The following is a 26,333-nucleotide window of genomic DNA, read 5'->3' as shown; positions in this document are numbered from 1 at the left end:
TCGCGAGATTCCATAACGGCTCTTCGCGTCCCCACTGAGATTGCTTGGCTGTTTGCATTCTGGGAAATGTTGTCTCCCAACGCCGGCTCGTTCTGGAGGCCGCCTATTTTCCGGCGCCGAGGGAATGACGATATTCCGGTCAAGGGAGGGAGAGGAAGGCAGGAGGGCGACGCTGTTTCCATTGCTGTGTCAGGGTTAGAAGGAAGGAAGGAGGGGGGGATGGCGAGCGCAGGGAGCGGCTACCGGCTCCGCTGCTCCGTGGTGGGGCACGAGCTGGACGTGCGAGGGCTCAGCAGCTGCCTCTTCCCGACGGGCGCTTTCGTGTCTGTGTCCCGAGATCGGACGGCGCGGCTGTGGGCTCCGGACAGGTCAGTGGCCTCTTAAAAGGGAGAGGAATGAGGTGGGTGAGAATGGCCAGCTGGCCTCAGGGGGATCTGGGCGCCTGGCTGTGTGGAGAGCCAGTCTGCCAATGTTACAACTCCGTTGTGTACTAGCGTACAACTTGCATTGAAGGGATGGCGTTACCCGTGGCGTTTAAAAGTGTTTCCAGATTCAACAAATTCCTATTCAATCTCCTGCTCTTACGTGGGCCTTGCAGTAGTCTCCCATCCGAGGGACAAGTCAGAGCCACACCTGCTTTTTTTCAGCCTCTGCCCAGGCTACTCCTTACATTAACAATAATAACAACAACAAATACTAGATGATTTAATTTTCTTGATGTTGTGTCAGTGGCCAAAAAGAAACGGTGACCTTTCTAGGTTGCAAAATTTACCTGCCTTGTCCACACGTAATTCTTACCTGCTAGAGGTAATTCTTACCTGTTAGAGGCAAGTCGTGATTGATAAGTCTGAGGTAAAGTCTTGTTTGTGTGAAAACGTCTTGTTAAGGTCATATGAGTGTATGATTGTTTTCTAGGTGTAGATTGAATGTAGGTGTATGTCAGAGTAGCATAGAGATAAAGTGTGGGCTGCCCTGTTGCTCAACATGTTGAGTCTGGATGTGGTGGGGAACGAACCAAGCAAAGCGAGCAGCTACAGTAATAATTCTCAGTTAGAAACAAGATCAAATGCACATTTCAGAAACCAACAGTGTTCTGAGAAGCATTTGTTATCACAAGACGTGGAAAACATCTTAATTGTGTTTGCTTACTTTTTAAGGAGACATTGTGTAGACATTGAGGTTTCAGTAGGAAGAGGTCCATTCATTTGGCTATTGGTTCATTGTTGTGAACTGTCAAATGTTCATTGTTATGAACTGTCAAATGTTCAACTGTCCCAATTGGTTCATTGTTATGAACTGTCAAATGAACTGTTTCTTCCAAGTAACTCTTACCATATTTATATAGCTGTGTAAAGACTGAAGACTGTGCTCTTCTGTGAGATGGCTCGATTGGGGGTGATGGGATTGGATTAGGGTGATAGGAGTATGATGAACAGGGAAGAAGTGCCTCAGTAGTCCTCAGCAGAAGGGATGTGTTCGCATCTCACCTTTGGATGCTCAAGAAACATCCATGAAATGTTTTTCAATAACTTTAGTTAGTATAACAGTAAAGAGTAGACATGGGCACAAATGAAGAAAAAAACCCGAACACCCTATTCTTTGTTCGGTGCCATCCACAAACAATGAACATGGATGAACATGAACTGTTCCCGGACATGTTCGTTGTTCGTGGGGGCCAGAACCACCCCCGACCCCCCCACTTAGCCCCCCTCCCCTCAAACCCACTTACCTGGCCCTTTAAAGATCCCTTTAAACTATCATCTGGCAGGCGGCGGCGGGGGGAATTCCCCCCTGTCCTGGCAAAAACAGCAGTGTCTGCTGGCAGCTAGTTTGAGGGGTTACAAAAGTGACCTTCCCAATGTCCAATACCCACCAAATTTGCAGGGAACATAGTCCTCTGAAGCCCCCCTCCCCCAAGTTTCAAAGAGATTGCACCCTGGGAAAGACATGATCCACGGGTCTCCCCGTTGGCTATCATTTTCTCTTCACAGTGGCAAAAACTGGACTCTCTGCTGGAAGTACTTTGAAGGGTTAAAGCCAGAAGGCAAGCCAGAAGGAGTTCAGACAGAGTTCAATCCCTCCCTGCCTCTGGTTGCCAAGGGGATTGATTGCAGCAGGTGGCAGACTGTCTGGCTTGCCAAAGAGCTGCGGAAGGCAATGAACGAAGGAGGCTTGTGTTCGTTTAGGATGGGGCCTCACGAACAACTTGTTCGAGAACAGCGAATTGGGCTGTTCATTGTTTTTTTCTGTTCATAATGCTGTTCGTGCACAGTTCTCGAAAGCTTATGCTACAGTAAAGTTGGTTAGTCTTAAAGGTGCTACTGTACTCTTTTCTATTTTGCCACCACAGACTAACATGGCTAACTCATCTGGATTTAGTTAGTATGTCAGTTCTGTTGCTGTTTGAAAAATATTGTAATGCCACAGTTATTGTAATGCCACTGCTTCGATATCATTTTAAGAGTACTGCAATCTGTGATATATGGGGCTGCCTTTCAAAAGTGTTTGGGAACTTCATCTAGTTCGAAATACTACAGTGAGGTTTTTAGCTGGGACTCAGTTCAAAGAGCATATCTCATTGGTTTTTAACTGGGACTCATATACCATGGGAATTATGATGGCTTCCAGTCTGTTTTTGAGCTCAGTTCAAGGTGTTGGGGCTAACCTGTGTAGGTCCAGGGGACTGCCTCTTCCTGTGTCTGTTGAGATCGTTGAAGACGGATTGGAAATTGTTCAGGCAGATGATGACTGATCTCAGCTCTGGCTTTGCAACGCTCTTGTTATTCTGGAACACTCTCACAACTCCGCTTTTTCTTTGATGTCATATCAAGACTTATTTTCTCTAGCATCTCTTAACTTTGTTTTTTAGTCATTTTTTCACTGATAACTCTTTGTAACTTACAGGATTTATGAAATCGTTAAATTTAATGGTTTTTTTATGGTGAGAGATCTCTGGCAATGCATTTAGAAAGGAAAACAAAATGATATATTAAGCCAGTTCATATTTCAGGAAGAAAGATGTAAAGTTACCTTGTTCTCTCCAGTTCCATAAAATCAGGAATTATTTGTGCCCTAAAATCTCAAGACTAGATGAAAATATTGGAAGATTGTTATAGGAAGATGAAATCATTGGACTCTGTTTTGTGTTTAGCCCCAACAGAGGATTTTCTGAAATGCACTGCATGCGTGGTCATTCCAATTTTGTTTCTTGCGTGTGTGTGATTCCTCCAAGTGACATCTATCCCCGTGGATTAATTGCCACTGGTGGCAACGATAACAACATATGCATCTTCACTTTGGATAGCTCTGCACCACTTTACGTTCTGAAGGGCCATAAAGACACAGGTAAGCAAAAATAAGTATTTGTTGTAGTATGCATGTGATATATATACTCCTTTGGAGTTGGATTTATTGAGTACACGTTTACCTATTTCTTCCCTTTTACTCTCATAACTACCCTATGGTGAAGGTAAGACTGAGAGGATGACACCCCTCTTGTCACCCAGTGCTCGTCATGACAGAAGGGGTTTTGAACTCATATCTCCTCAGTCCTAGTTCATCACTGTCATTACTACACCATTCCACATTCTTTGTTACTCTCTGCAAAGAGTGTCCCATGTATGATTATCTATCCATGGGCCAGAAATTGTGAGTGGGTACTCGATGCATGGAGTTCTTGGCTGTTAGAGAACATGTTATTTCTCTTGAGGCTAGGATTGTCGACCTGGAGAAGCTGAGAGAGACAGAGAGGTATGTGGACCTCTTAGATCTACCCCACCCCTGTGCAGACAGCTCCCCTGCTGTCATGGAGAGAGTAAGGGTCTCAAGGGTGGACAGTGTCAGGATGAGCAGATTGGAAATAATCTCTTAAAAGGGACCCCTTCCGTGCACAATGAACTGATATCCTCTCATACCAGGGATACCCCTCTGAGACTGGGTAGATTTTTGGCAGCGGGAGATTCATTCATTAGGAATATAGAAAGTGAGGTCTGTGGTAGACGTTTTACTGCCTGATGACTTGCCTGCCAGGGGAAAAGACTGTGGACATTGTGCACTGTTTAGATAGGCTGATAGCTAGTGTCACTGTGCAGATTGGCTTCAGTAACATTGGGAAATGCAGTTGTGTGGTCCTGAAGGATAAATTTAAGTTTAGGAGGATAAATTTAGCTGGATCGCACACCCATAGATTAGGGTGCTAGAGTGCTTGGAGCGAAATGACAGTGTAGATATAATGTGCATTTCAGAAACCTGGTGGAACAGGGAAAATCAAAGGGACAGTGTTATCCCTGGATATAAACTCTATAGTCAGGACAGGGAAGGATCTATTGGGAGTCGTAATGCTCTATATATCAAAGACAGCATAGAGTCTAGTAAACAAGAAAATATTAGGGGAAGAAGTATTAGGGGATGAAATCACTGGGTGGAGATACTGGGCTGTAGGTAGTATACGATCATCTCTCCCTGATCTAAAACCAGGGACAGTCCTTGAGATGGAGAGAGAAATAAGGGTGGTGTCTAAAGGGAAGAATGCTGTAATACTGGGTGACATCTACTACCGTCACATTTATTGGGCAAATATGTGCTCAAGTCATGCCATAGAAACAAGTTTTCTAGATATTATAATTGACTGTACATTGGAGCAGTTGCTTACAGCACCACCTAGAGATGTAGCAACTCTGGACATTGTTCTGAGCAGGGATTAAGTCTTGGTGCAAGATGTAAATGTTGTTGCGCCACCAGGGAACAGTAACCACATTGTGATTAAGTTCAGCATTCATGTGAACAGATTTTTGCCCCCAGAGTCCAAAACCTCTGGGGTTTGATTTCAAAAATGGAAGCTTTGCTAAAATGAGGCCTGGGAACTGTTTGAGACTATGCTGAGTGTGGCCCAGATAGAATGCATTTCAAATCAGGATAGGTAGCAACAAGTCTAAAAGGATGCCTGCATGTTTAACAGCTCAAGTCAAGCAAGTCATTAAAAAATACTTCTTTTAAAAAGTAAAAGACTTCCTTGATCAACATGAACAGAAAGGACAAGTTATGGTAAAACACATGTAAGTTGACAATATGGCAAGCAAAAAGAGAATTTGAGGAACAGATGGCTACAAACAAAGACAAACTATAAGCATTTCTTCAAATATATCAGGAGCAGGAAATCAGCTAGGAATGTGGTTGGGCCTTTGGGTGACAAAGGAATAAAAAGATTGCTTAAGGAAAATGAAGATATGGCAGATAAATTGAATGAATCCTTTGCATCTCTTTTTCCTCTGGAAAATATGGGGCAATCTCAGGCCAGTTTTTAAAAGGGGGTCCAGAGGGAATGCTGGAAATTACAGGCCAGTTAGTCTAACATCTGTTCCAAGTAAACTAGTAGAAGCTGTTATTATCAGAGAGTTATTAAGCACATCTAGGACCAAAGTCTGCTGAGGATATATCAACATACGTCTTCTGTAAATGGAACTCTTGCCTCACCAACCTCTTGGAGTTCTTTGAGCAGGTTAACAAGTATGTGGATAAGGGTGATTCAGTAGACGTCACATACCTGAATTTTGAAAAGGCTTTTGACAAGGTACGAGACTCCTCTGATTAAGCTTAGCAATTATGGGATAAGAGGACCGGTCCTCTCGTGGATTAAAAGTGGGTTAAATGGCAGCAAGCAGAAGGTAGGAATATATGGACAGTTCTTGCCATGGAAGGAAGGAAGCAGTAGGGTCCCTCATGGATTGTTACCGGGACTGGTGATACTCTGTTTGTTCATAAATGATTTGGATTTCGGGCAGAGGAGTGTAGTAATCATAATACTCAGAACGGTGAAAACCAAGGTGGATTGTGAAGAGCTACAGAAGGCGCTTCCTAACTTGCGTGAGTGGGCAGCCATGTGGCAAATTAAGTTTAATGTGGGTAAGTGTAAGGTAATGCGTATTGGACACCCCCCACCCCATTTTAAATATGTGCTGTTGGCATCTGAATTGGCTGAGGCTGGGAGTGAAAGAGATCTTGAGGCTGTTGTGGAAGGTTCAATGAAAATGTTGACTCAGTGTGCAGCGGCAGTAGAAAAAGGCAAACTCCATGATAGGAATTATTAGGAAAGGGATTGAAAATAAAATGGCCGATCTTGTAATACCCTTGTATAATGCTATGATGTAGCCCCATTTGCAGTACTGTGTGGAGTTCAGGTTGCTGTATCCCAAAAGGATATTAAAAGAACTGGAAAAAATACAAAGAAAATTGGAACACTTTTTCTATGAGGAAAGGCTGAAGAGTTTTCAGTTTAGAAAAGAGATGTCTACTGGGGCGGGGGGGAGGACACATGATAGAGGTTTATAAATTATGCCCAAGGTTGACTCAGCCTTCCATCCTTCCGAGGTCGGTAAAATGAGTACCCAGTTTCCTGGGGATAAAGTGTAGATGACTGGGGAAGGCAATGGCAAACCACCCCATAACAAAAAGTCTGCCAAGAAAACGTCGTGATGCGACATCCCCCCATGGGTCAGTAATGACTCTGTGCTTCCACAGGACTACCTTTACTTTAAGGTGAAGAAAGTGGCCAATCAGCCACATCAGCTGTAAGTACAGAGATTATCTTGCTTTTCCTCCCTCTGAATTCAAGTGTGGTAATTGTTTGAAAGGAAGAAAGCTGATGTGGCTGACTGGCTAGTTGGTGGAACACCAGATTCTCGAGTCTCTGTTCAGATGTGCATTAGGTGAACTTGGGCAAATCACACTTGTGCTGAGTATCAATTGCTGAGTTGTAAAACATGAGTATCAGAGAGTAGTGAGATGTTGCATGATGAGGGTTGTAAATTATTATTGGCTTGCAGTCAGTAACTTAGAATCGTCAAAATACAGTTTACGATCCTATGTGGCTGTCATTACAATTTGAAGTACATCTGTCTAATTGATAGTTTGGCAACTGATGTAGAAGGATGCCACCTAAAGGACAGGTAAGGAAAGGACAGAGATGTAAAGGTTCTGGAAATTTTTAAGCCATGTTTAAAAACAAGATTTTTTGTGTGTGTGAGGTAGGGATAAAACTTCAGGCAAAACTGAGATATTTGCAGGTTTTTTTAAACCAAACCAAACCTCACCTTACTTTACTGCTTTAGCAGCATAAAATACATCATTTATAACTTTGCATGTAAGATTTTTCTGTTTGGTATATTTATGAAATTTAAAAGTATAAATGCTTTAGTTTTCTACAAGCAAAACTGTAACTGTACCTGGTACTAGAGAGACAGACAAACAGACAGTGTGGTTGTTGTTGTTATTAGAGTGTTAGACTAATACTTGGGAGTCCTAGCTTTGAATGCTACTCTGCCATAGAAACTTGCTGGGTGATCTTGGACTGGTCCTTCTCTCTGAGTCTGACCTACCTCACAGGGTGGTCATTAGGAGGGTGAAATGGAGGAGAGTAGATTGTTATAAGCTGCTTTGGGTCCCCATTGGGGAGGAAGTGGGGTATAACTGCCTCTCTCATCGTCTTAGTTATCTAAGTTAGGTATCTTAGGTATTGCTGTTGAGAGAGACCCAAGCAGGACGAAATTGAAAATAGAAAATACAACTTTTTAAAAGTAAACAAATGGAAGTAAGTGTGGTGTTTGGAAAGAACATATATCCAAAATAAATGCTGCAGCAATATTGGATATCAAATTAAACTTTGTAACATTGAAAATATTGAGATTCTCAGTATTGTGCTGTCATATTTGTTACTGCATATTAATTTTGGACAAAAGTAGTCACATGTAAACAATAAAGCATCCTTGAAAATATGTTATGTATGTCTAAACAGGAATTATCGTTCTCTAAATCTGTATATTATTTTAAATGCAGATCTTAATGCTACTCATTTTGCGAGTAAGACCTTCCAAAAAAGAATATTTAATTGCAGTTTTTCCCAGTGTCTCCTCAAATATCTATTTTTTCCTTTAAAAAATGTCAGGGGGTTGTTACCCAAATAGGAGGTCTCTTTAATTAGTTGGGGAATTAGCATTAAAGGAGATGCAGCGAGACGGGGTAACTAGGAATCTCCACCTATGTATACTGGAATTGTTCCCTTAGAGAACTCTCAAATAAACAGGCAGATGTTCTACCAGAAAGGTTTCTTTATTAACGAAGGAATAAAATGCAAGTGTACAGAAAACACACAGTGTACATTGTTAAGAAAACAGTAAGGAAAATGGGAGAGAGTAATTCGGGATAGGGTGATAATTATCAGTCCTGAAGGAGGGTCCATGGGAGCAGCAGCAAAACGACCAGTGTTTCACAGGGAGAAGGAGAAAGCTTAAGTGAACTTGAGAGTGGGTGTATGGATCCACAACATGCACACTGAGACATTGTTGGGACACCCAGTTATAGGGCAAAATGTTCCCTGGGGCACTGCTAATATCTTGCTCCCCAAACCAATAACTTAATGATTTGTCTGGTGGTAGGACAATACATTGCAAAAGGCTTGCTATCTGGGATGGACTAGAGGTAAAAATATTGCTTGATGACCTGATGTGCTGGTTAGGAAGGCTATCAGGTGTGCTGAATAATGTTGATTAGGTAAGTGGGAGTGGGGAGATAAAGGAAGATGCTGATGAGATTAGGCAGGGCGTTTCCTCAGGAAGCCTCCTTATTTCTGCTGCTCTCCAGGCCACGGACAGCTGCCAGTCAGTCACCCCTCCTATGACTCATGACTTGATAACTTTCTAGTCTCTAGGCTGGCTGGCATCTGCTCTGCCTGGGGCCAGGCAGTGCCTAGGACTCATGGCAAGGGGTTTATGATATTTCATATCCATTAGCTGTCCTTTCTGGGTGGGGAGGAGTTTGACTGTTTACAGGGTGGGTGCAGAAATAGCCCCCTCTTGTCTCCCCCAGGCTCTTGCATCTCTAGGGAAGACATGAGAAATGTTTATAGTGAAGAATTGTAGACATCTGAATATTGACCCACAGGACTGTTGTGTTGAAGATCTTTTATCACACAAGACTCTGTCTGCAGTCACATGTGATTGCTTCTTAGTGTCTCAAGCATGTAAGTAACAGTGGAAATCAAGGCACGAAAAACATGTCCCATGATGGGATGTTAAAAAGGCTAGGGGGTGCTGATTTGAAAATCTATCAAAAGTGGGCTAACTGCAGTTTCTTAGTTTGGTCTATTGGAAAATATCTCCTGATTTGGCAGAATTAAAAGATAAATATGACTGTGCTGATTTAATCCTCTGTTCTAGTTTGTAGCCTCTCATCTGGGAAATTTGGCACCCTACTTAGTGGCTCATGGGATACAGCAGCCAAAGTCTGGTTGAATGACAAATGTATGATGACATTGCAGGTACAGTAGCCCTACCTTTGACAACAGATAACTATCAACAGCTAATTCTTTTTGCTTCAGAAACAAAGCAAAAAAACCCAACCAGGTGGTCTCTTGGCAGCTTTAATGCCATTTGTCTTTACAGGGCCACGCTGCAGCAGTTTGGGCTGTGAAGATATTACCTGAGCAAGGATTAATGTTGACTGGTTCAGCTGATAAAACCATTAAACTCTGGAAGGCAGGTAGATGTGAGAGAACATTTGCTGGTAGGTACTTAAATTGTTTTTTTCATGCTACTTATCCCTATACTGCCATTCTGTAAACTTCAGAGACCATGGGGCTGAAGTGTATTCCAGATTTTTCTAAATGAGGCAACGATGGGGTTTTTTTCTGCTTGTGTTGGATTTTGTATCCTGCACTGTCCTAAGAACTTGGAGAGAAGGAGCAATAACAGGTTCATCAATTTTTTTAAAAAAAGTTTGCATTCTACAAATGTAGATACATTCTTGACTGTTATGGGAAGTCCCACTCTTCCCCCATTCAAAATTTTGGCAATTAGATATACAAATGTTCTGTTTCCAGATGTTCTAGCAATCAGGTATCTTGGGCTGCCTGAGTATCAGGTTTCAGTTTTCTAGCTAGAATGGGTATGCTTTATCCATTTGGGACTAACCTTTTTTACCCTGTTTTCAGCAACACCATACTTTTTAATATATTCAATTGACAGATTAGTTAAAGCATTGGTCAGTCAGCCTGTGAAGACTAACCTTAATTGGTGAAGCTGTGAGTTAGGATCATTGGCATTTTCATTGTACATCTATGTAAGAAAATGGTATTCTTGCAACAAAACCGGCTTTTGTTCAGTTCTAAGTTACCTACTATGCTTTCAGTCGTTCAGAAATGTCTGTATTGGTGATATGCAAACCTTAATCAAATCAGTTTAAAAGGCAGATTTATTTACTTACATTATTTATATAATGCAAGTTAGAAATATTGTTTAAATTATAATTTGTTGTATTTACTTATAGTCCACTTTTCTCACTGAGACACAGGGTGGATTACACAGTGTAAGTCAGTGTGATCCTGCAGCTCAGACGTTCAGTAAACAAGGCAATAGTGTGTGTTGAATTGGCAGACAGGCCTAATAATACAGCTTTTGGTTTGAGAACGTAGTCCGTTAAAGTGCCACAGATTAATAGAGCAGGGTACTTGTGAGGCAGCTGAGAATACTTTTCCAGCTCTTATGTTAGAGCAGCGAACAGACAGAATAATTAATGGTTGGTTTTAGTGCTCTCGCTGAAGCACCAGCATCATATGTATCCAGGGGCTACACATTGGCAGAAAGTGAGCCACAATATTGAGTCTTCATTCAACTCACTTAAGATATGCAGTGATTATGAGCCTGAAGTTACAAATATATGAATATTTGTGATGTTTATACTTAGAAGAGGCAGCCATCTCCTCACCTGTGCAGCAGTCGTTTCAAGGCTGCGTATTTCATTGACTAGGAGAGGTAAGACTGTATTGGTAACAGGTGCTGCACTTGCTAACCAGTGTCTGAAGTGGCCTCGGAGATTTAAAAAAGATCACATTTAGCAAATATTTCATGTGAACAGCTACCAATAAGACTATTGTTTTTATCTGTGAAATTTTCTGTCATAAAGGACATGAAGACTGTGTAAGAGGCTTGGCTATTCTAAGCGAGATGGAGTTTCTTTCTTGTGCAAATGACGCCAGTGTTCGAAGGTGGCAGATATCTGGCGAGTGTCTTGAAGTTTACTATGGGCACACAAATTATATTTACTGTATATCTGTCTTCCCAAACAGTAATGGTAAGGTTGTGGCCTTAAGATACTTTTTTTGACTGTTGATATTAAAGTTTAGGTATAAGCTGTCGAGGAAAGGGAGAAGAGAACTATCCCATAAGCTAGTTGTGTTGCCGCATATTTTGAATATACTTTTCTGTTGTAGTTCAAATGTAGTACTTTGTAGTCTGTATACATTTCTATGCACTATCTATTATCTTCCACAGAACTTCTGTGTAACAGAGGATTCTGGGTCATATTAAAAGGTTCATTCTGAGTATATGGTTGTGGCTGACCAGAGTTATTTGTCCTTGTTTGGACCTTTTGTGAATTGAGAACATTCCCAACACTAACTTGAAGCTGTGTGTTGTGGGGAAATGATGGCCTGGCTCTCTTACAGGGAAAAGTAATCTTCCAAGTGTGGAAGCTTTCATGGGGTTTCACAAACAGTTTAAAAACCACTGATTTGAGGGCTGAAAGGATTGCCAAAAACAAACTCTTGACCTCTGCATACAAAATAGAATTCTTTGTGTTTCCTTGCAACCTCACAAATTAATGTTCATGACAACCATTTATTGTAGCTAGGCAACAAGTAGCTTGATTGACACTGATTTCCTAGTACTTAGTTTTTTTGGATCAAGTTCAAAGTAATAGCTTGGATTTAAAAAAAACCCCTGCATGCATGAGTAAAAGCACTTCAACGTGGACGTTGCTAGTTTATCTTCCATTACATAAAATACTGCTCTGGCGTAGTATTTGATTACCTTCTGGTGCAGGTATTGCAGGTTCTGTAAACGGTAGTGTAAATACTTATGTTCAAGCTATTGATCTGAATGTGATCAGGAAAAATCGGTAATTGAACAAGTCAGATGTTAGTACTAGTTTGAGACATTCAAGTTATATGCATTTAATGTGTTCTGCATATCCAAACTTATATGATACTATCTAGTTTAAAATTTGGCTATCTATTTACAGAATTACATGTTTTCTCATTTTAGAATTTGTCACCACTGGTGAGGACCGATCTCTCCGAATCTGGAGACAAGGGGAATGCACACAGACAATCAGACTTCCAGCTCAGTCGGTTTGGTGCTGCTGTGTGTTAGAAAATGGAGACATTGTTGTCGGAGCAAGGTATCTAAACCTCAGTCTGCTTATGCGGTATTGCAAACCGTCAAGGCAGACTGAACAGAGGTGGTGTTTGTACTATGTCAAGACAGGCATTGTGTATAAAATTTCATGATCAATTTCAGTAATTAGCAGAAGGTAGACTGTAGCTCCCCAGTAGGTAACTGGATGAAATCTTATGGTTTTTTTGCTTAGCATAGGTAGCATCTATGAGCTTTAGTGGGCAGCTGACTTTGCCCCCATTCTCGTTTTCATTTTAGTGATAAGGAGTCCTCTCTTCCCTAAGAACAGGATTTTTCAGGGCACTTTGGGCTACCTTGGCAGGGGAGGTGGGAGGATCACACTCTGTGTACGGAAATGGTTTTACATGTGAAAATGTCTAGTCTAGATCTAAGCTGTAAACTGGAGAGACTCTTGAGGAATGGAACATATTCTCAAGGACAAGTTTATGAATAGCTATTAGCTTAAGAGTACAAGATGAACTTCCATGTTAAAATTAGTATATTTATGAGGAGTTGGCCAGTAGTGGGTGGCCATTCTGACTGGTGTGGGTGAGAAAATGAGAAGGGTTTTGATATCATCCAGCAAGAGAAAACCACAAACTTGGGATCTCTTAACACAGATTGGCAATTTTTGAGTGAACGCTTGGATACAGTGATGTGTGAGCAGAAAGGAGAATGTACTTTGCAGTTTCTCTTGCGTAAGCAGTAATTCAAGGTCTGTCCCAACACATAGCAATTCAGTGTAATTTTTATTGAAATATCAATGTGCATGTGGAGTACTGGCATGTACAACTGCTGGTTCACATGATTTTATCTTAATTTGTTACTGAAAATGTATTGAAAATGTGCATGCAGAAAAGATAGTAGGGATACAGTCCCTTGCATTCGGTACAGACAGTGAGCTCTAATTTTAGTGCTTCTTCTTGTTCAAAGACTGTTGCATGTGCAAAAATCTTTTGTGGGATCTAACTCCGTTCCTGCTTTGCAAATTTGAATATATTCTTGTATTTTAAAAAAGGTAGACTACAGAAGACTGAAGTGGCCTAGACTTGTTATGTTTCGCTGATTATTCTGAAGTCAGACCTGTCATGGTGTCTTTGATATTTGCTCTGCCCTCACTTACATAGGGAAAATGCCAGTGCTTAAAAACGGAAATTAAGCTGTAGCTCTGTTTTTAAGATTCAGTATCCTGCACAGGACTTTTCCTGGACTAACAAATATTTTTATCTTTCTTCCTTCAGTGATGGCATTATCAGAGTGTTTACAGAATCTTTGGAGCGCACAGCAAGTCTGGAGGAGATTCAGGCTTTTGAAAATGAACTTTCTCAAACAACAATTGAATCTAAAACCGGTGATCTAGGGGACATTAATGCTGATGATCTTCCTGGTACTGAGCATTTGAATGAACCAGGTATAATTCTCAGTTTCTACTATACTGATTTTAGATTGCAGGGATGGGATCAGAACAAAAGTAGAGGCTGTCTAATATGCATGCTCAAACATTTTAATTGCCTAAATTACCTTTTTCTGTCTCTTGTAGACAAATTTGCAGTCCAGACTCTAATGGTAATGGAATGTATGAAAACTAGATGTAAAGAACATTCCAAATGAAGTCATTGAGTTGGATCTAAAGGTGCTTTTGCTTGAGTACTTTTGCTCATACAAGGGAGTCCATGTTTTCCATGGATTTTTCCATTAGAGAAACAGCTTCCCGTAATACATCCTGCTCTGTTCCCGAGGGTTGCCTGAGCTTTAGGAACAGCTTTTGGAGTTGTACAGAAACCTGCAGAAGATTGGGAGACAAGGAGATTTTATCCATGATGGAAATTTTTGCTTGCGGTTGTGAGGATCTGTTCCAATTCAAAACCTGCAGAAATATTAATTTTTAACTATGTTTAGTTAGGGCCTGCATCTAATCTACCGTACCCTGGTGCAACAGGTGAAAATTATTGAAACAAGTGGATGGCCTTTTGCAAATAAACATCCTGTTCCAGCTAGGGTACATAGGGCCACATAAAGAGGCTCCCATCCTCGAAGTCTGATAAGTGGGTTCATTGAGATCTGGGCAATTCTGTGATACTAGTTCAGGAAGCTAGTGTTATAACGTATAACTAGTGTTGTATGTTAAAAAGCACAGACATGGTGGGCTAACAGTTTCTGTCCCGAACACAGAATCATGGTGATAAAACATAATTTCCCACAGAATTTGTTGTTCTTCAGTTAGTTTTCTGAGCATGTCTCCTGCAGCCCTAGGCACATCAGCCGGGGTTCTTCAAACAAATGATCAGAGCTCTTAGAGACTCCTAGGGGTCCTGAGTGGCTAGAAAAGCTGTCAGGGACAGGGGATGAGAGCCTCTGGGTTGATACTGTCAGGAAGTAATGGAGAGGTTGAGAAGCTGGATTAAAGAGCAGGGCTAGAAATTAGTGAAATCAGTGAGTGTAAGAGGAGTAGAAGTAAAATGAACTGGATGGGGGAAGAGAGGTGGAGGAAAAGACGGAGGAAAAGGAGGTAGGAGAGGCTGGGGGAAAGCAGGACAGAAGAGAACGAAAGAGGTGAAGCAGGTAAAATAACATAACATTTGATTTATATACTGCCCTTCCAGACAACGCCGCAATTTACAAAGTACGTTATTATCCTCATGACAATCACCCTGTGAGGTGGGTGGGGCTGAGAGAGCTGAGAGAGCTCTGAGAAGCTGTGACTGACCCAAGGTCACCCAGCTGGCTTTAAGTGAAGGAGTGGGGAATTAACCTGATTCTCCAGATTAGAGTCCTGCCGCTCTTAACCACCACCAAACTGGGAAGAGAGGAGAATGTATAGAAAGCAGGGAAGGGCGATTAATAAGACAAAGACTAAGGTAAAAGACAGTCGAGTGAGGGGGAAGGGGACAGAGTGAAAGAATGAACAGGAAGGAATCTGTTGGGCCAAGCAGGTAGATGAGTAGTGAAGGCAGAGTGGATAGACAAAATAATCAAGAACCTCCAGCATCCCTTTGATCAGAGATTGTGCCCCCCTCCCAGTAGCATTCTCTCTACCCCTTGCTCAAGCCATGTCAACCTCCATTAAATCTTCACTCCTCCCGAATCTCTACTATCAGCTCCTGCCTCGGCACTAGACCTTGCCTTTAGTCCCACCATCTTGGGGGTGTAAAAACGGTTCTTAGCATGCTTATTCCATAGCTTACCAGGATGCTGTCAGTCATTTAATAGTGAGATAACTGTGATAATCGCTCTAGGTATGGCTGTGCTTCCAGGGCACTAGGAAAGTGGCAATCAGTGTTATCACAGCACATGCATAGATTTTCCCACTTGTCTTTGGAGTAATTGGGTCTGTCCCTCCCAAGAGGATGAGGACTCAAGCACCAGCAAATGCTGTATGCACAGTTCCTCCCATGCCCCCAGTGGCCTCTTATAACATTGGTGCTAATGCTGTTTTCCTGAAAGTCCTGTCTATATCAGCAGCCATGTTTGTGTATCGTTGAATTAGAGACAGCACTGTTTTGTTAAAGTCAGAAAGGTTCTATCTAAACTTTTTGTACCTTTTAACTTCTCCTCCCACAAAAAATTTGAATCTATTGGTTTGTTTTTGAGAAGAAGAAAAATACATATTGGTAATTAAACTTTTTATTGTATTCAGGTCTGTGCTTTAATTTTCCTTGTGTTTGTGCTTCAAGGTACAAGGGATGGACAGACAAGACTTATTAAAATTGGTGAGAAAGTTGAAGCTTATCAGTGGTGCATGAGTGAAGACAAGTGGATGAAAATAGGGGATGTCGTTGGCTCTTCTGGAGCCACACAGCAAACGTCTGGGAAAGTTTTGTTTGAGGGAAAGGTAAATACTCCCTGACTCCTAATTTCTTGAAAAACTTAGCTTTCCATCTGTGGTCAAATGTGTCACCAGCAGTTTTACTTTGCCGCTGCCTGTTTTGTTTAGGTAGTGGATTCTGAACCATACCCTACCACCTACCTCTGCTTTTCCACCACCACTATGTGAGGAATTTTTTTTCTTTAAGCTGCACCTTTGAGTATGCAGTATTGGTTTTACTGAGGCTTATTGTTAAATCCTAGATTCAGGACAAAGTACTTGCTGCACAATCGGCCTGAGAGTTACCAAGGTACTATTAACCAACTTTTTTTTAAAAAAGGAACAGTTTATGAAGTAAGACACACAAGAGTATCTCTCTATAAAAATCTGTTCCAGCAACATGAACAAGTGGATAGATTCAGAAGTTAATAGACAGACCTCTTAGCCATCTAGATTAACCATATCTTCACTCATGAAGAACCATGTCTTCACTCATGAATGGTTAACAGAGTTTGTTAGGTACTCATAACTCTGTCTTCTTCAACCATAGCCAGTAGATATACATGAGGGGTTTCTAGCATTCCTTTACTGATTCTCCTTCTCCTTCCACAAGTTTCTAAAAAACGGTCTCCCTAGTTCGCTGCAGGGCTACCTATTTAAGCAATCGCATCCTTGTTCTTTATTAATCAAAATGCTTATTTTATAGTTTTATGCGGCAGACCTCTACATTCTCTAAAAGCTAAAATATGTACTTTAAAACATCTAAAACATACATAAAATGGTGTAAATCATTTTGTGAATCATCCAATTCTTAATGTATGCCATGTAGATTTTTCCTTTCATTTGACTTTTTCCATCTAAAGGAATATGATTTCGTTTTCACTATTGATGTGAATGAAAGTGGGCCGTCCTACAAGTTGCCATACAACGTCAGCGAAGATCCATGGCTGACTGCATACAATTTCCTGCAGAAGAATGATTTAAATCCCATGTTCCTGGATCAAGTGGCCAAATTCATAATAGACAACGCCAAAGGGAAAGCACTGGAGAATGTGAACCCTGAGTTTTCAGATCCTTTCACAGGTAAAGGAAAGCACTAGGCTGCTATTAATTTGCCTCCTTGCTTCTAACATACAAGTGGTTGATAAGGCAGTTAATCTGTTTCAAATTGCATAATAATGTATGATGATTGATGCTCCCAACTATGCTGTGAAGCATGAATTTGCCTTTTCATATTACAAAGAACTGTGCTTGTAGGTATGTGAAGATTTTTTTGAAGACTCTGCTTCAATGTGATGGGATAAATACCGTGTTTTAATAGTACGTACTGAATAACAAGCATGTTTTGCTGTTGGGTTTGCTTTTTCATAGGTGGTGGCCGCTATGTTCCAGGTACTTCTTCAGGATCCGATGCAGGACCTGCAGCAGATCCATTTACAGGTAACACTAACCTCTGTGCTGATGGTAGAGTGGGCGTTGTTTTAATTCCTTTTTTGAAGTTTTCTGCCTCATGCCATGCATATATTCTGTTCATCATCCTTTTGGAATCTCAAGGGATAAACTTAAAAAAGCACAAACCCTTACAGGTCTCCATTTTGTGGATAAGATAACAGCTTCACTAAACGGTTGGACAACAATGGCTTAAAACAGCTTCAGCTGCAAAGTTTATATGCCTACAGTCTCAAAATATCCAGATTATAATGCAGTGCCATATAGATGTTGAATTAATTGACACCATTGACCGTATCTTAAACAGTAAATTACATTACAGAATTCCTGTTTACCAGAGTTTATGCACTCACTTCTAGCTGCAGGAATGAGCAGTTACATTATACCATCAGGTTCATTATTTGCCAGATTTTTGTTTTATTATCTGTCTCCTACCTGTATCAGACCAGTTGCCTTTTGTTATCAGTGTAACAAAACTTTTCCAGTTGGCTTGCTGTGGGGAGGTTTCAGGAGAAGGCTGTGTTCTTTTCTCCTATTTGTTACTGTTGTGGTTTATCCCCTTGCTAACGACTTATTAGTCAATAACTATAGAACTGGATTCTTGCTTCCCATATAGTTCAAGTTTATTGTTACAATCTGCGACCAGTACATATAAAACCATTTGCAACCTCCCATATATAGTTTTCTTCTGTGGGTACACAAGTTTTGCATTTTACAGATCCTCTGTGGTTAGAATTAGGACATATCTGTGGCTTGATTTCTGTTTTGACTATACCATAAAATTTCTGCTGGTCTGAATTCTGTGTTTTCACCAGTATACACCAGGACTTAACACCTTTTGGCTTTCTTATGAGAAGTCATCCGTTTATTTTTGTTGGAGTATATTTACAGTAGAAAACCCCTCCCCACACCAGACAGGGACAGGATAGGGTCCAGCAAAAACAGCTATATGGTGGTTGTGGTAGGATTGGAAGGCTGACTTCTGGGACACTTCTCCTATCAACTTTACATCAACTGGTAGTGTGAGCTGCTCAGAGTCCTACAATGTACCCTATATGTTGCACTATTTAGTAAATTTTCTTTCAGTGTATTGGAAAATGCGTCTTGCAGAGATGCACAGCTTTACTTCAGACATCAAATAAATCCAGGAAACTATAGTTGCAATCCTATACATACTTGGGACTAAGATTCCTTGGGGTGATGAAGATGGGTGTACAGTTCAGAAACAATGAAAAGGTTTCATTGGACTTAGTGGAACTTCTGCCTGAATAAACGTGAATAAATCAAGCTGTAAGTTCAGAGTGTTCGTGTTTTGTGTGTGTGTGTGTGTGTGTGAGAGAGAGAGAGAGAGAGAGAGAGAGCATGCGCACGTGTGTGTAGGGAGTGAACTTGCTTTTAGGATATATTTATGTTTGCCTATCAGTGTGTATGTGTTTAAAAAGATTTATCCTGTGAAAAATCTACATAAACGTGATCATCATTTATGTAGGAAATGCCTGTGTTAAGTAATAATTTTTAGTGTTTTTGTGTAGGTACTGGTCGCTATGTTCCAGGTTCAGCATCTGACACTGCAGCTGCTCTAAGTGGAGCTGATCCATTTACAGGTTGGTAAACTGTGTCCAAGTTCTGTGTTTCAGTCATGAGGCTGACCACTTGTGTACTGGTCTGGAACAAATATTTAAGGTAGCAGTAACTTTAGCAGGACCTTCTCTTCAAGAAAGTGGAGAAGCTGGATAAACTCAGCTTGTATAAAACCTCTTTTTTATGTTTCTGTTACGGGTTTAGTAAGAAGTGAACCCTGGAAAAGGGATAGCATATTGTGGCGATAACTCCTAGTCATCTTTCAGATGAACATTTATTCTGCCTCTGTAACACAAATTGTTTGTGTGAGAGAGATGATGTGGGATGGGCGGGGGTCATTTTCAGTTCTAAAGAATTGTTTGCTCTTGTTTTAGTTTTTGTTTGATTCCCTTCTTCAAGATACTTCTCCCTTCTCAGACAAACAGACCACTCCTCACAGCTTTTGCATATCAGGAAGATTTGTGACTTTTAGAGCAGCATGATGAAATTTATCATTTATCAGTTTTGCATGTCCTTTAATTCGTTACATTTTTTGTGGTAATCTTTTAGTTAATGGGTACAAAACTGCTTCTCTAGTAATTCACTAAACATTGGCTGATTCTGCATGGCACACTTTAAGCCAGTGATGCTGAGCATTCACACCAATCCGCGCTGAAACGGCTTGGGGTCCCATCATTCTGCACTGCATGACCCCAAGGCGATTTGGTATCTGCTGATAAGTTGAGATATGTCTGTTTGGAGCTGCAGTTTGCAGGGGCTGTAACTGACATCGTTTTTTTAAAAATATATATATTTTTTGCATGTGTTGTAAAGTTTCAATGTTGGAACCCATCCCCCCCCCCCCGCACGCTGATTTGCTGATTGGGCTATCCCGTGCCCACTGGAGAGGCAATTGGTGGTGGAGTTCTAGGGGAAAACATGTACTTTTCATGCCTGTTCCACTTTCATTTATTTTTCTTTTAAAGCCAAGTCAGGAAAGGGTTAAAATGCTGCTGCTTCATTACTTCCAGGCAGTTTCTCTGCTTTGTTTCACAAATGGCTATGCAAAACGCTTGGGTTTTTTTCCTCTTTGGCATTAGGAGAAGCCTGGGAGAGGGGGAGGGAGGGGGCACCCAGGAGGAATGAGCAGCAACATTACAGCGTATTCCTGGCTTTGAAAAAAAATAAATGAGTGTGCGCTCATACTCCTGAGGGAGGAAGGGAAAAGCAACCATTTAACCATTTCCTGGTTTTTAAAGCTAGGAGGGAATAAGCAGCAACATTAGCACTTGTTCCTGGATTTGGAAAAAAAAAAGTGTGTGCGCATACCCCAGAGGGAAGGAAGCAAATGGAGAAGCAGCCTTATGATTTTTACCTCGCTTTACTGATAAAAACGGCAGAAAAGGAGTTCAGAGAGCTGAGGAGGATGAGAGTGGTTACCAGCAGACAGACCAATCAGCTCCTGGGGGAAAGAAAAGAAGGAGGCATGAGAAGCAGAATGGGAGTTTTTGATTCTGCACGGACATAGCACGTACCACCAGTGACTAGGTAGCAGCTTAAAAAAATCACGGAATATGCACAGGGGGAAAAACAGGGAAAAGGCAGACAGAAACTGTTTTGCTTCCCATGACTCCCTTGCCACGTGCGGAACTCTGGAGAACATGGGAAGCAGAATAGATTCTGAAATGCTGTAAAGTGACTGTGTGGAAAACACCATTAACTCTCCCTCCTCTCCCCTCCTCCTTTTAGGGACTAGTGCCTACAAAGCGGATAAAGCTGAAAATATGTATTTTCCAAAGAAGGAAGCTGTTACTTTTGATCAGGCCAACCCAACGCAAATATTGGGTAAGTATTTTTATATTTGATTTATGGAAAGACACTTTAAAGAAGCAGTTGTCTTTCAAACATGTTGATTCAGTAAGACGTACACCTCAATTTCCCATCACTTTCAGCCTGGTTACGTGTCTGAGAATACACTACACTGGAAGGGTTTATGGTTTAAATACCATAAAGTAACCACCAATAAAGCAAAGTATAAATACTGCAGGTTAGTCGGTTCCCCCCTCCAATCGCTTGTTCTTCTAGCAGAGGTTTTCCCAACAGGAGAAGGCAAGTGAATGTTTTGCTACCCGCTCCATTAGGTCTTGAATAATGCTATGCATATTGAATGTCCTTGCTTTTTGCCCCACTGGTAAGCTGTCAGCCATAGTTCTCTCCAGATAGCAGGTTCACTGTAGCCCTGTTCACATGTTAACGGTGAACAGATGTGCATCTTGCTTGTGTATGTGTACATCGGTTTTGTTAGAAACAGCCAACATGCATTCATGTTACAATAAGTACTGTTACATGGATAAATGTGGGGTCTGAACCACACGTTCTGCTGTACGTGTATTAAATGTAATAGGAAATTACTCAACACACGAATTACAAAAATCAGGTGTACACTGTACAGAGACTGTACATATGTTCACTATCTTGTGAACAGGGCTTAGAGGAGGAGCATTAAAGTGCTGCTTGCTTTCAGTACAAAGGGTGCAAACAATGAGCAACAATGTCATAATGGATCTGTGTTTTGGCAAGTAGATTTTTGTGTACAAATACAATACAAACCATTTCTGCTCATAAGGCTTTAAACATTAAGGTTAGTTTCAGTATTGTTTGTCTTACCAGATAAATGTCCTTTGCTCAGAGAGAGGATATCAGAATATACTTCTGAAATAACCTAAGGTGGTATTGTAACCTTGGTCCTATTCAGACACTTCACTTGGTCAGCAATCTGACATGCATTGACCTCTCCACTGTGCATCTAAAGTAATACAGGTGTTCTCTTTGGTGACCTATACATGCAGTGGTTCAATTTATTCAATCTTTTCCCTACATTGCATGCATCATTTAAGTGTATGGTAGACCACCTGTTACTCTACCATACAAGTCTCTGAACTAGAACCCAGACTTTATATAGATAAGCATACATTTGTAGCATCAGGATGGAAACAAAGCTTTTAAAAATGGCCAAAAAGAGTATTTCAAGTGCAGAGCATGCAAAATGCTACAGAACAAACTGTTTACGCATGTGATCTTAAATTGTTTTTGAGATTACATCAGTAAATCAGCGGCCTGGACCTGGATAGCCAGGACTAGCCTAATTTTGTCAGATCTTTGAAGCTCAGCCAGGTTGGCTCTGGTTAGTACTTGAATGGGAGACCACAAAGGAAGTCCACGGCCACTACACAAAAGGCAATGGCAGACAGACAACCTATGAACATTTCTTGCCTAAAACCCTGTGCTGTTTCCATAAGTTGCTGGTGACTTGATGGCACTATAGACACACGCACCACCACATCGTTTCAGTGAATCAACAGTAGACATGGGAACAAACCAAAAAAACCATGAACCATGGGGTTTGTGGTTCGTGGGTTTTCACGAACCATGAACTCCCACAAACTGGTGCAAGTTCACGAACCAGTTTGTGGTTCGTGGGGTTTAAATGCCCCTTTCCGGCTGCTTAGCAGCAGAGAAAGGGGCATTTAATCGTTTAAAGGGCCCTTTCCTGCTACTTGCAAGGGGAAGGTCCCTTTAAACTATCAGCTGGTGGGGGGGGAATCTACTGGGTCACGATCCATGAACTGGCCTGGTTCGTGCGGTTTTTTGGTTCATATTTAGGTTCGTGCCCCTCTCTAATCAACAGTACGAAGACAGCATTTTCAGAATGCTGTTATTTTCATAAAATAAGTGTATGGGTTGAAGGCATTAAAAACTTAAAACTGTAACTCATGTTTGTAATCACGCAGGTAAACTGAGGGAACTTAATGGAAATGCCCCTGAAGAGCAACAGTTAACCGAAGATGACTTAGATCTTCTAGAAAAGTTGCTGTCTATAGCATGCAATACATCTATGGAAACACCATCAGCACAGCAACTTCAAGCTTTGTTGAAAGCAATTAGCTGGCCAGCAGGTATGAAATTGTTTTTGTCAACATATGGCTGATTTGGAGAGCAAATTAATTCATACTCTTTTAAGAAGTTTTTTTTTTAATCTCACAAATTTTCTAATAGGATTTGCTAAGTAAAAGGAATATTTATACCACTCATACAAAACAACTCAAGTTGCTACTAGCAAAATTTCTGTTGTCGTGGGCCCCAGGCTTATCGGGTTTACCAAAGAGCACAGTACATCTCTGCATTGTTCTTTCCTTTTTCCCATGGGACACGAATGACAGAAATTCATATATGGGAGGAACAGGGCTTTTTTCCAGCAGGAATGCGGTGGAACGGAGTTCCGGCGCCTTTTGAAAATGGTCACATGGCTGGTGGCCCCGCCCCCTGATCTCCAGACAGAGGGGAGTTGAGGGCAATCTAAACTCCCCTCTGTCTGGAGATCAGGGGGCAGAGGCACCAGCCATGTGACCATTTTCACTGAGGGCAATTTAAACTTTAAAAAAACTACCCTCCTTGTTCCAGCTGACCTACAGTGACGTCATTGTGCGGTCCTGAGTTCCACCACCTCTTTTCCCAGAAAAAAGCCCTGCTTCAAACATTCAAAAGCTGTGAAATAGTATGCTTTTTGTTCCAGAGCTTGAGCCAGTTAAAAATGAGGTGAACTACATGAGTGTTCCTTTTAAAAATAACCTCCTGAGAACACATCAAAATTATATCCATGCTTACACAGAGTTGCTTAGGTGATCCTAGTGACCATTTTAGGTGGCATTCCTTGAAAGTTTTGTTCTGTCTTCGTTTCTCTTGATGAAACTCTTGTTTTTCTCTCCCCACCTCCATCCTTTCTTTCCCTTTCTTTCTTAGCGTCTTCTTTCTCTATGAATCCCTTTCTTACATGTGGAAAAGAAGCTTTAAATACTAGAGGCACAATCCATTCTAGTGCAAGAGCGTGCTGGATGGGGTAGAGAGGCATGGAAGGCCTTGTCCCTGGTTATGGCTTAAGAGCATGCACTGCGTTAGGAAGGCAGGCAACAGTGCTCTTTTCATCCTTATTCCTGTCTGCTCTTACACAGTGCACCTCACAGTGCATGCACTACAATTAAACATCTGGAAAAGCTGAATAACTTCCTCTATATACTGCCATGAGCTCTTGTAACATGCCTGAAGGCCTAGATCAACTTGGAAAACTGTACACTTAAACCTGAAACTCTTTTTCTCATATTAGCAGTTGCCAGCAGTCTAAAGGATGCTTTGCCTTTTGCAGTAGGGCTAAGGAAGATTCACCAATCAAATTCTCTAAAAACCGGTATTTTGTTTACAGCTTGCCATTTTTATGTGCATCTTAGCTTCTCAGTGTTATCCAAGTTACTTAAGTATCAAATTTAAGTATCCAGGCAATCATTGTGTTTTTATCCTAGTTGTAATGTATGGTGGCATAACAATTCAGGCCAGATGTACCTTTAGCACAGCGGCTGAAAATCTGCTTGAACCAGTCAAAAGAATTTCAAAAGATAATATAACCTGCTGCATTTCTGTTTTTAGACATTGTCTTCCCAGCACTAGATATTCTTCGATTAGCAATCAAGAATCCCAGCGTCAGCGAAAGCTTCTGCAGTGAAAAGGATGGCATTCAGTTCAGCAGTCACCTCATCAAATTTCTGAACCTTGGAGGGAAGCAAGCTAACCAGATGCTGGCCCTAAGAACTCTCTGCAATTGTTTTGTCCACCCAGTTGGCCAAAAGCTCATGATGTCACAGGGGGATCTGATCATGTCACAAGCCATAGAACTGAAACTGAGCCGCAATAAGAACATTCACATTGCACTGGCCACCTTGGCTCTGAACTATGCCGTTTGTTTACATAAAATTAATAACATTGAGGGGAAAGCTCAGTGCTTGTCAGTAATCAGCACAGTCATGGAAGTTGTACAAGACCTTGAAGCTGTTTTTAGACTGCTTGTGGCTCTCGGGACACTAATCAGTGGTGATTCAAATGCTGTACAGTTAGCCAAGTCTCTAGGGGTTGATTCTCAAATAAAAAAATATTCCTCCGTAGCAGAACCAGCTAAAGTCAACGAATGCTGTCGGTTTGTCCTTAATTTGCTCTAAGTTTTTTAAAGCACTTGGGAGTCTAGGACTCTGCTGAAGAAAATGAACTTTTTTGTATTTTACAAGAATTGACAAAGTACTGTGGATTAATTATTTGGTCATTGCATAAAATTATCTAAATAAAACATTTTTTTGCACTGATCTTTAAATCATTTTTTTGCTGCGACAGTGAAAGACAATATGCGGCGCACTTGGTGCTGGAACTAAATGGGTCTTGGAATTTAGTATCAATGCAGAAATCAACAAGGCAATTTTGATTCGGTAAAATGCAGTATAATAATGTCAGAATGACTTGATTTTAAAATACAGCTAACTATATTCTAGTATTTTGATCTAAAACATTTAAGACTATTCCTGTCGCCCCTGTTTTTATTATTATGAACCATTGTGCCTAAGGTAATCCTGATTTTTCATGTACTTGTGGAAACTGCCTCAGCAGGGTTTTTTAGTTTTATAACAATTTAGAGGTGTGCCAATTCACCTCCTTGATATGATCAGATTATGTAAAAAAAAATAGGGTAACGTTAAGCATGCTGGGAAATATGTGGGGTGAATTTTCAGGTGAGCTATGGGCTTTCCCTTTTTTTTGATTCTTTCTGTAAAATGTTCCTTCAGAATACATATGGTTCTCTCTCTCGGGACTCAGTGATAACATTACACCATTTCGCAGTGGGAAGGTTATCTGCAGCTAGCCAGATTGCTGTAATAATGCTGCAAAGTGTGAGCTGCCTCATTCATATTGATGAGGTGTACATTCTAAAATCTAATCCTTTCTACCAAAATGTCAGCGTTATTCCTAGTTCCTTATCAGAAACATGCAGCTCATGTACTTATTCTTTGTTCTTGTCCATTTAGAAAAATAACTGCAATACTCAATGTGAATAGTACATTCAGTTCCCAAATATCTAGTTTTTTGTGAATTTGGTGATGAACCAAATTCCTGTGTGCTAGGCTAAAGTTTCTCAGAAATACCATTTTATGCATACTCCAGCTTTAATTCTCAATATGCACTTCCCTTGACCAAATGTGTACAGATAGGTAGTGTGAGTACCAGTACTTACTATCTGTTCCACTAGTTTGCAGTGTTGTCTTGTGAGTGAGCGTTTCAGTAAATATTTGGGTTATAAGTAATGCCAACTGGTGAACAGTGATGTCGCATCATTATTCTGACCTGGACTGTCAAGTGTGAATGTCTATTAATGTTTGGTTCAAGAGGATGATTGGTAATGCAGGAGCTAGTATCAAAATACT

At 41.0% G+C, this 26,333-nt stretch overlaps 1 protein-coding gene across 2 annotated transcripts; it reads left to right on the top strand.

Moving 5' to 3' along the window:
* Positions 1-153: 153 nt before the first annotated feature.
* On the top strand, positions 154-25,223 carry PLAA (phospholipase A2 activating protein). Of its 2 annotated transcripts, XM_054987348.1 has the most exons (14): positions 154-368; positions 3,152-3,345; positions 9,210-9,310; positions 9,435-9,555; positions 10,954-11,121; positions 12,093-12,228; positions 13,466-13,635; positions 15,899-16,056; positions 16,893-17,112; positions 17,401-17,469; positions 19,011-19,082; positions 20,788-20,883; positions 22,830-22,994; positions 24,517-25,223. In XM_054987348.1, exons 1-14 carry the CDS (start codon positions 220-222, stop codon positions 25,080-25,082), a joined length of 2,385 nt encoding a protein of 794 aa, XP_054843323.1. In that variant the 5' UTR covers positions 154-219; the 3' UTR covers positions 25,083-25,223. The 2 variants fall into 2 exon arrangements, with proteins under 2 accessions (XP_054843323.1, XP_054843324.1); XM_054987349.1 differs by lacking the exons at positions 154-368; positions 3,152-3,345 and adding an exon at positions 5,771-5,901.
* Positions 25,224-26,333: the final 1,110 nt, after the last annotated feature.

The sequence above is a fragment of the Eublepharis macularius genome, chromosome 8 (genome assembly GCF_028583425.1).
Source record: "Eublepharis macularius isolate TG4126 chromosome 8, MPM_Emac_v1.0, whole genome shotgun sequence".
Lineage (NCBI taxonomy): Eukaryota > Metazoa > Chordata > Lepidosauria > Squamata > Eublepharidae > Eublepharis > Eublepharis macularius.
The sequence above is the reverse complement of the archived record's forward strand: the minus strand, read 5'-3'. Positions and strand labels throughout refer to the sequence as shown.

What these genes read in the sequence shown, in the direction of transcription:
- PLAA (XM_054987348.1), top strand. Translation starts at nt 220, where the DNA reads ATGGCGAGCGCAGGGAGCGGCTACCGGCTCCGCTGCTCCGTGGTGGGG. An exon ending in TGTCTTCCCAAACAGTAATG is followed by an intron (nt 11,122 to 12,092) that starts GTAAGGTTGTGG and finishes TTCTCATTTTAG; the next exon opens with AATTTGTCACCACTGGTGAG. An exon ending in GACATTGTTGTCGGAGCAAG is followed by an intron (nt 12,229 to 13,465) that starts GTATCTAAACCT and finishes TTCTTCCTTCAG; the next exon opens with TGATGGCATTATCAGAGTGT.